Source organism: Podarcis erhardii (assembly GCF_964252035.2).
Source record: "Podarcis erhardii genome assembly, chromosome: 12".
Lineage (NCBI taxonomy): Eukaryota > Metazoa > Chordata > Lepidosauria > Squamata > Lacertidae > Podarcis > Podarcis erhardii.
In genome coordinates this window covers 3,393,866-3,403,597 of record NC_138513.1, presented here as the reverse complement: position 1 = coordinate 3,403,597, position 9,732 = coordinate 3,393,866, and the positions used below count along the sequence as shown (strand labels likewise).

At 50.0% G+C, this 9,732-nt stretch overlaps 1 protein-coding gene across 2 annotated transcripts in view; it reads left to right on the top strand.

Moving 5' to 3' along the window:
* Nucleotides 1-15: 15 nt before the first annotated feature.
* The window catches only part of KLHL18 (kelch like family member 18), a 42,843-nt gene continuing 33,126 nt past the window's right edge, over nucleotides 16-9,732 (top strand). For both annotated transcript variants that reach the window (XM_081834383.1, XM_081834382.1), the window contains exon 1: nucleotides 16-235. In XM_081834383.1, the coding sequence (XP_081690509.1) occupies nucleotides 95-235 (141 nt within the window). In that variant the 5' untranslated portion in view covers nucleotides 16-94. The remainder of the gene's footprint in view (nucleotides 236-9,732) is intronic.

Sequence of the window (9,732 nt, the reverse complement as noted above, 5' to 3'; positions counted from 1 at the left end):
CTCTCGCTCCCTCCCTCCCTCCTCCGCCTCTGCGCGCGCGGCGGGCGCCGGTCCCGGCCGGACCCGGGGCTTGGCAGGCAGGCAGGCAGGCAAGATGCTGGAAGCGGCCGGGCCGGACCCGGAGCTGGACCCGGAGGACCTGGTGCACTTCTCGGTGGGGGACCTGCCCAGCCGGGGCTACGGGGTGATGGGCGAGATCCGGAGGCAGGGGAAGCTCTGCGACGTCACCCTCAAGGTAGGGGGGGGAGAAAATGGGGGGGGGAGAGGTCTTTTCCCTGAAGGGGAGGGGGGAGATGTGGGGGCTGGCCCTGGGGGGGAAGGGAGAGAGATGGGGAGAGGGTGGCTCTGGGGGTGAGGTGTGGAGGGGGTCCCTGGGGGGGAAGGGAGGGGGAGAGATGGGGGTCTTTCCTCTGGGGGAGATTTGTGGGGGGGGTCTTTTCTATGAAGGGGAGGGGGGAGATGTGGGGGCTGGCACTGAGGGGGAGGGGAGAGAGATGGGGGGCTACCCTGAGGGAGATGGGGTCTTTTCCCTGAAGAGGAGGGGGGAGATGTGGGGGCTGGCCCTGGGGGGGAAGGGAGGGGGAGAGATGGGGGTCTTTCCTCTGAGGGAGATTTGGGGGGGTCTTTTCCATGAAGGGGAGGAGGGAGATGTGGGGGCTGGCCCTGGGGGGGGGGAGAGATGGGAGAGGGTGGCTCTGGGGGTGAGGTGTGGAGGGGGTCCCTGAGGTGAAAGGGAGGGGGAGAGATGGGGGGGTCTTTTCCCTGGGGGAGATTTGTGGGGGGGGGTCTTTTCCCTGAAGGGGAGGGGGGGAGATGTGGGGGCTGGCCCTTGGGGGAGGGAAGAGAGATGGGGGGCTGTCCTTGAGGGGAGGTGTGGCGGGGGTCCCTGAGGGGAAGGGAGGGGGAGAGATGGGGGTCTTTTCTCTGAGGGAGGTTTGTGGGGGGGGGTCTTTTCCCTGAAGGGGAGGGGGCAATTGGGTGGCTGGCCCTGAGGGGAGGGGAGAGAGATGGGGGCTGGCCCTCGGAGGTGAGGTGTGGCGGGGGTCCCTAAGGGGAAGGGAGGGGGAGAGATGGGGGACTTTTCCTTGAGGGATGTTTGTGGGGGGGGGTCTTTTCCCTGAGGGGGAGGGGAGAGGGATTGGGGGCTTTCCCTGGGGGGGGTGAGGTGTGGCGGGGTCCCTGAGGGGGAGAGATGGGGGGTATGCCCCTGAGAGGGAGGGGAAGCATGGGGGGTCTGGTCAGCATTTCACCCCCCCCCCAACGAGGAGGGTATAAATAAATGAGGCAGACGGAATTGGTTTTCCAGCATACATGTTGCGCCTGTATCAGAAGGTAATCTTGAGTCACAGAGTTGGAAGGGGGGGTCCCCCAGGGGTCATCTAGCCCGGCCCCCCTGCAACGCAGCTGCAAGAAACCTCGCTGCGAGTTGACCTGGGACTGATCTTGTAGGAGGTAACGATACACACATAAAATAAGCAGCAACATGTGCTCCCTTATTGTCTGTTAAAGCAGCACTCAAAAAAGTGTCTTGTTTGGGGTGGGAAATGACAAATATGCAATATTTGAAGTGGCGTCGAACAATGTCAGGGCCAGCAGCAGTGTGTTGTGTTCACTGAGCTCTCTCTGCTAGAGTTTATTTGGCTTATTTTATGGGATCCCCACCCCCCATAAAAGGTCGCTTTTGCTAAGGGAAGACGGTCACTTCCCTGTAAGCAGCTGGAAATCGGGATGTTATGAAGGGAGGCCTGTCGAAGAAGAAAACCATATAGGAAAGATGGTGGATGTGATTTGGGGTGGGGTGGGGGGTAGGCAGTAGCAGGAGGGGTTTCCTTGCCCTTCAATCTCCAGATCAGCTTTCCCCAACTAGGTGCCCTCCTGGTGCTGTTGGATTCCAGCTCCCATCAGCTCCAGCTCCCATGGCTATTGGTTGGGGGTGCTGGGAATTGTAGTCCAGTTGCCTTCAAAGGGACACAGGTGGCGCTGTGGGTTAAACCACAGAGCCTAGGGCTTGCTGATCAGAATGTCGGGCGGTTCAAATCCCCGCGACGGGGTGAGCTCCCGTTGCTCGGTCCCAGCTCCTGCCAACCTAGCAGTTTGAAAGCACGTCAAAGTGCAAGTAGATAAATAGGTACCACTCTGGCGGGAAGGTAAACGGCGTTTCCGTGCGCTGCTTTGTTTGCCAGAAGCGGCTTAGTCATGCTGGCCACATGACCTGGAAGCTGTACACCGGCTCCCTCGGCCAATAAAGCGAGATGAGTGCTGCAACCCCAGAGTCGGCCACGACTGCACCTAATGTTTACCTTTTAGCCTTCAACGGCTGCCTTACTGTAAGTGCGGAGGGCAGAGGTGTGCTTTAAGAGAGAAGATGCAGCAAGTTGGGACTAAGGCGGTCCCTCCCACCTAAAGGAAATGCAGGTTTATTTGGCATCTCTTGAGTGGTGTAACCCTGACGAGTAGAGGGGCCCACAAGGGAGAAGTGGGGGACCTATATGAGAAGGGGTTTGGGATCAGATTGGACTGGGAAACTGGTAGAGCCCAAGTAGCAAAAAGCTGCGGTTGAGGGCGATACTACAAAGCCCATGTTTTTGTCCAGGTTAAAGTTTCCTGTTCAGCATTTGTTTGTTTGAAGGTATTATAATGAGGTAGCAACACCTTGTTTGGGGATCTTCTCATCCTGGGTTTGCCCTTTGATTATAATCCAGCGGAGGATAACTTCGGTCCCAATTATTAGGAGTAACCACTTTTGCATAGCATTGCCCTTTAGTCATTGCAAGCTGTGCAACCTCTCAGGAATGTGTTCCAGGTTGCCCAATGGGGTTTTGAAGCCTAGGTTGCCGGTGACAGCAGTGCTTCCTAGCTAGTCCTGGTTTTAACGTTTTGTGGGTGGTCCGTGTGTAAGTTGGATTTCGGCATCGGCCCAGCTTGTGGTGTTCCACCTCCTGCATGCAAATTGCAGCTGCACGCTCTCCTCACAGGAGAAGCAACCCAAGGACTGAATGACTCATGGAATGAATCCTTCTTCCCGGCTTGGCATGTGGCTGCTGTGAAGCAGATTGGCAGCGGTGGTTTGGCAAAGGGCATCATCAAAGGCTCTCATCCTTCTTTAAAGTTGGGATGCTCCAGCTTCAGCATTGCAATCCTTCGGAAGTCCAGAAATCATTATCTGATCTTCCCTTTTAGGCCTCCTACACAGCTTCAACAAGCATTATAGCATTAAAAACTTGCTCTGCTGGGTCTGACCCAGGTTCTAATTAATTCAGCAGTTCTGTTTCCAACAATGAGGGTATAAAGGCATCAGCCTTTCCCCTAATGTGTTCTCACAGCATCCTGTATTCAGAGAGATGCTCACTTTAATAATAATAATAATAATAATAATAATAATAATAATAATAATAATAATTTTTATTTATACCCCACCCTCCCCAGCCAAGACCAGGCTCAGGGCGGCTAACAACCAATAATAAAAACAAGTTGATTAAAATACAATATTAAAAACAAGACTAAAATACAACATTAAAACATTAGGATGCAGCCTCTTCACAGGAGGAGAAAGGAAAAAGAAAGAGGGGGAGGGAATCAAACTGATTCTAAGCCAAAGGCCAGGTGAAACAACTCTGTCTTACAGGCCCTGCGGAAAGAAATCAGATCCTGCAGGGCCCTGGTCCCATGAGACAGAGCGTTCCACCAGGCCGGAGCCAGTGTTGAGAAGGCCCTGGCTCTGGTTGAGGCTAATCTAACTTCCTTAGGGTCCGGGACCTCTAGGGTGTTGCTGCTTATGGTCCTCCGTGGGGCATACCAGGACAGGCGGTCCCGTAGGTACGAGGGATATATAGAGGTCCCAATCTAAGCTAGTATGTTTTATTGTCACTAAGGCTTATCCTTCATGAGCCTGTTTCTGACCCTCCTCAATCTGAAGGGTACCAGAACTTGAAGGCAAGTTCAATTCCTTTTTTAAAAAAGCAGACACAACCTGTTGCCTCCTAGATCAGTGGTGGGGAGTCCCTGGCCCTCTGCATGTTGCTGAACTGCAGCTTCCCTCAGCCTCAGCAAGCATGTTCACTGACTAGGGATGATGGGAGTTGTAGTTCAGCAACATCTAGAGGGCCACAGGTTTCCCTGTCCCCTGTTTAAATCCATATTTTTTGGGGGGTGGATAGGTTTATTAGGTACAGAAAACCAGTATGAAGTCTCCCACCGCAATGCACTTAAAAACCAGACAGCTCCATATGGCTATCCCTCAGCTGTCATCTAACATCAGCTGTGCCATATGGCAGTAGCCCGATGAGAGATGGGGAGCAGGGCCCACTTCAACAGCCCCACAGAGACACTAGCTGTTGCTGGCTGCTCCTCCCGCTGAACCATTTCCATTCAAGATGGTCATTGCAAGAAGTTCCTAACATTAAGGCCCGAGTGCATTCTCCCTCCCCACTCCATTTGCCTTGTGCGTCATGCCTTTCAGAAGGTTAGCCTGTGGGCAAGAACTGTCTTGTTCATTATTGATCATAATATTAAAGCTCTTTTGGCCGAAGAGCAGTGGTACAAAATGTTTTAAATGAATGACAATCCCCAACCTCATTTAACCCACCATTTCCCTACCCCTGAACTAGATAGAGAAGTCCTGTAATATCTGGATGAAATGTTCAGGTTTTAGTGGGTTTCCGAGAAGGGAATGTTCATTGCTGAACAAATCTTTCTTTGTGTGCATGGTTTGTTCGCAGAGCACACGTACCCCTTATTGCAGAGGTTTCAACCTTTCTGAGTCCACGGCTCCCTTGACCAACTACATTCTTTCTGTGGCAACCCTGCGGGGCTCAGGAGCCCAGTTATATCACCCTTTGCTTGCAGAGCTGGGAGCTTCTCGCCCTTTTTCAAACACCCTCCCTTGTCCATTCCCAACAGCAGGGGCTGGCAGACTGGCTGGCTGGGCTCCCTCGACCGCTTGCTTGCTTACTCTGAGGCCACCTCAGCTCCTGGCAACCAGCACCCCCTGACCAGTCCCAGAGGCACCATTCACCTGTGGAGCTTGTAGCCAGGGCTGCTGCAACAAACAGCTGTGCAAGCCTTTGGGTGGCAGAGGCGTGAGAGGGCATCAGAGGGAGGGAGGGAAGGAAAGAAGGACAGAGGGTTGCCTGTGACACCTCTGACCATCATTCAAGGCACCCAAGGGTGCCACGGCACACTGGTTGAAAACCACTGCCTTGTTGAACAATGGTTATAATTTGGGGGTGCTATAAAAACCACTGTGGAGCAGAAGTATTGTGGCAAGTATTTTCTGCTGTTCCAAAGATCCCCTTTCTCTTTCATGGTCATTTAAAGAAACATTTTTTCAATGCACTTGTGATCCAGTTGCTTGCTCAGCATTTCCTCCCCTTGATATTCGGAACACAGCTGACTTTGCACAGAATGCGATATTTCTCCTTGAGGGAGAGACCTTCCTTTCCTGTCCTGTAGGACACGTTGTCCTCCTTCCCACTTAGCAGGCCGACCCCGAAGGAAAGCAAACGTCATTACTCTCAGGAGACTCTCTCAAGCAGGTATAGCTGACAGTGGAATAGTTTTCCTTAATCTAGTACAAAGCAGTCAACATTTCTTGGCAGAGCATTGGAGAAGCCTGAAAAACTGGGCGGAAGATCTGCCCAACAGGACAAGGTGTTTGGCAGTTTGTTTGTATTACATTCAGCATATTGAACTCTATGCAAGCATTACTAGGATAGGTAGAAGATCTGGGATAATTCTCGGTCAGGGGTTCCAAAACTGTGGTCCACTAACCATCAGTGGTCCACGAACTTCATTCAGGTGCTCCGTGGATGTGTGACCGAGGATGGTCTATTGCATTAGAAATCTTGAGTTTTAATCATCTTTTAATTGCTTCTTACATTGTATTTTATTGCGTTACATTTTAGAGTCTATGGAGTACAATAAAATCATATAAAAATGAAGTATGCTATAAAAATACCATTCAGAATCATAGAGCATCTAGCAGAGAGCCTTACAATTGCTGTACTGGGCACAAAAGCCATTATTAAGTGGTTTGCTAAGACCCTCAGCCGTTTTTCAAGTGGTCTGGGGGCGGGGAGTTTGGGAACCATTGTTCTAAGCCACTTGCTCGAATGGGCATTTCACTAACAATACATTGAGCTGTGTAGGCAGAATTGCACTTTAATTGGAGGAGGAAGCAGGAGACTGTGCTATTGGTGATGGATATAAGCAGCTGTTGTGAATAATACCAGCTAGCAGTGCTATGCTGTGATTTCTCCTTCCTGTCTTCATTGACCCTTCTGCCCGAGGGCTGCTGCTTAATGTAGTTTTGGGCTCTCAGACTCTGATGCTGAGTGAGTCACAAATGGCAGTCTATATTGGAGAGAGGTTGTGCTGCTTTGGACGGCTTCACAGTGATTAGTCACAACGTTTTCCCACAGTAAGCAAGGCCAAAGAGGGCATGTGTTGTTGGACTACAACTCCCATCATCCCAGACCATAGGCCTGGCTGGTTAGAACTGGCAAGTGTTGAAATCCAACATCTGGGTGTCTACGGACACCCAGCTCGCGATACAGTGGTACCTCGGGTTACATATGCTTCAGGTTACAGACTCGGCTAACCCAGAAATAGTACCTCGGGTTAAGAACTTTGCTTCAGGATGAGAACAGAAATCGTGCTCCGGCGGCAGCGGGAGGCCCCATTAGCTAAAGTGGTGCTTCAGGTTAAGAACAGTTTCAGGTTAAGAACGGACCTCTGGAACGAATTAAGTACTTAACCCGAGGTACCACTGTATAAGGAAAATTATGTATACATGTATCTTATCACCAAAACCGATTTGGGTTCAAATTGTTGAATGTCAGCTGTCCTCCACTGCAAGTATTACTTATTTTTATAACCTGAGATCATTTGCCTTTCATTTTAGCGCAGCAACAATTGGGACTGGTTTTTCCTCACTAAGCCCTTCCCTTTTGTTTGTCACAATTGGATTTTCATTCTCTGACATAATTAGATTTCAGCTTGTGACGGCTCCTAAGCGTTTCCATATTTATGAATCAATACAGCTGTTAACGTTTCTATTTGGAGGTATTGAATTACTGTGATCTGGCCTTCTGCCTCTCCTCTCCACGCCCCCGTTCCTTCTTCAGAGGATATACAGTAATAGCATTACGGGATTACAAATCCATAATTTTAAACAATTGGTAATGTAACTGTAATGGTTCTAGGGGTTGCTCGTGCGTAAGTCGTCGCCACACCTGGCTGAGTTACCTGGGTGAACCCTATTCTGTCTGGACAGCCACTCACCCGTGGCTGTCTCAGTCGCTGGCAGAATCCATCAGTGGGCGTTTCTTGAACTTCTTCCAGCAAAGAAGCTCTTTGACGCCCAGTCTCCTCCTACTCTCCCTGCGCGGAAGCCTTCTGCGCAGAGAGGGTGTGGGCAGCGGAGGACCCGTGCTCTCCCCGCTGGTCTCCGGCGAGGAGTCATGGAGCCACCTCGCCGATTCCCCCATCTGCCCCCCTTCTCCACTGGGGCTACGCTGATTTCCCTCCCCAAAAGATGGGCTGCTTCTCTCCCTCCTGGGACGCTCTCCGTAATCCCTCTGGAGCCCACCCTCTCCCTCTGGCTCCGATGGCAGTTCCCTGACAGTAACCAACCAGATGTACGGGATATCAATTTTTTTCACATATACGCTGGAGTTTTCAAGGTGGGAGGTGTCACAGAACAGCACCTGCTGAAAGGTATTATATCCAAGCAATCCTGATCCACAGTCCCACCCCCCTCAAAAACCCCCCAACTCCAGGGAGGTTCGGGGTGGAGAGGACTCTCAGAACAAGGTTGGAAGGTGCCATGGTGGAGGCTGTGGAAAGGAGAAAGACTCTGGTGGCTTCAGCTAAGCAGAATATAAAAGGGAGAATTTCTCCTTTAACTAAACACTTGTGAAACTGCAACTGGAACAGAAACCTACTTCGGTGCTGAATGAAACCTATAGTTAGGGAAAGCGGGGTTGGTGAAAACGAATGCACTACCAAAAATTCTTGTTTTCTCTTCTGTTGAACATTCTGTAATGAGTGGTGTGACTGTTTTGAAAAGCTGGCAGTACGAAATAACCTACTTTTTTTTTTTGTTTCCTTTTTGTGGGAGATTGGGAAGACCACCTAGAGTTGTTTCTGAAACTAAACTAGGCTATGAAGCAAAACTTCCTTGGTGTCTCTAAATCATGTGTTTTAAATGCAGATACTTGAATGCTCATCATTTTAGAAGTGTAATCGTAGCGATGTCTATCCACTCCAACAAGGGGATGGTATGGAGAAGCATACATTTGCCGTGTGAAATATATGTGTGTGATATCCTGTGATCTTGTAGGATATATCAGATGTTGATGTGTCAGTTGAGAGGGCAGAAAAGCACCCAGAGGAGAAGAACTCCCTTTTTGCACTATCTAGGATCCCCATCGCTTGCTGTGTTCCTATAAGATGTTTCAGGATGGTAGCTCCAAACCTGAGCCCTATAGTGATAGGAATATAAGAAGCTTCCTCAAACCAGCTTGTGCTTTTGGCTCACCTCGCCTGACACTGCCTGTTCTGACTGGCAGCAGTTCTTGAGAGCCTCTGTCAGAGAGAGGGGTCTTAGCCACCATCTCCTACCTAAGATGATTTTATATGGAGACGCCAGAGATTGAACTAGGAAGAAACACGTGCTCTACCACAGATCTCTTTATAAACGATGATCTGGGTAGCAGCACAACATCTCTGGATTGAGCCCTTGCTTTCATAGAGATTGAAACGTGTGAACGAACCAAAACTTACTCAGCAAGGTGATGTGGCTGTCTCTGTGTGCATCAGAGTCACTCTAAAAGCCCCCGTTGTCGATCTGTTTGTTACCCTGGGAGATCAATTTTCTGAATTTGCAAGCTGAAATTTTTAACTGTACATGGCTGCTTCCAAAAACATTCCTACTCCGAGGAAATTGAAATAAGCATCCAGGAATTTGGGCTACTTCTCCAGCCCAGGACTGAAGTCCTTACCTCAGAGGCTTGTTATGAAGTAAATATATATATATAAAATGAATGCGTTAATCACATTTGGTTTTGCCCTTCCTCCAAGGAGTATAGGAGACTTTAGATGAGATCATTCTCCTATAAATTAGGCGGTGGACTTGGGGAATCTGAAATTCTTGTATGCATTCTGCCAGCTACGTGTTGGTTGATCTTGAACCAGTTTTTCCCCCTCTCTCTTTGTCTAATAGGCCTCACAGGGTGACTTTAAATTACAGGAGAGGGGGCAAGGAGAGCTGTGTGCACCCCCCTCCCCAAATCTCATGGAGAACAGGGTCAGTAAAAATGGAAAAAAACAACCAAAGAGACTATTTTCAATTTCAAACAATATTCCACAGAGCTTGAATCAAGGATATGCTGTTAAACTTGCAGCATCTAAAGAGATGCTTTGTTGTTGTTGTTTAGTCGTTTAGTCGTGTCCGACTCTTCGTGACCCCCTGGACCAGAGCACGCCAGGCTCTCCTTTCTTCCACTGCCTCCCGCAGTTTGGTCAAACTCATGCTGGTAGCCTCGAGAACACTGTCCAACCATCTTGTCCTCTGTCGTCCCCTTCTCCTTGTGCCCTCAATCTTTCCCAACATCAGGGTCTTTTCCAGGGAGTCTTCTCTTCTCACGACATGGCCCAAGTCTTGGAGCCTCAGCTTCAGGATCTGTCCTTCCAGTGAGCACTCAGGGCTGATTTCCTTCAGAATGGAGAGGT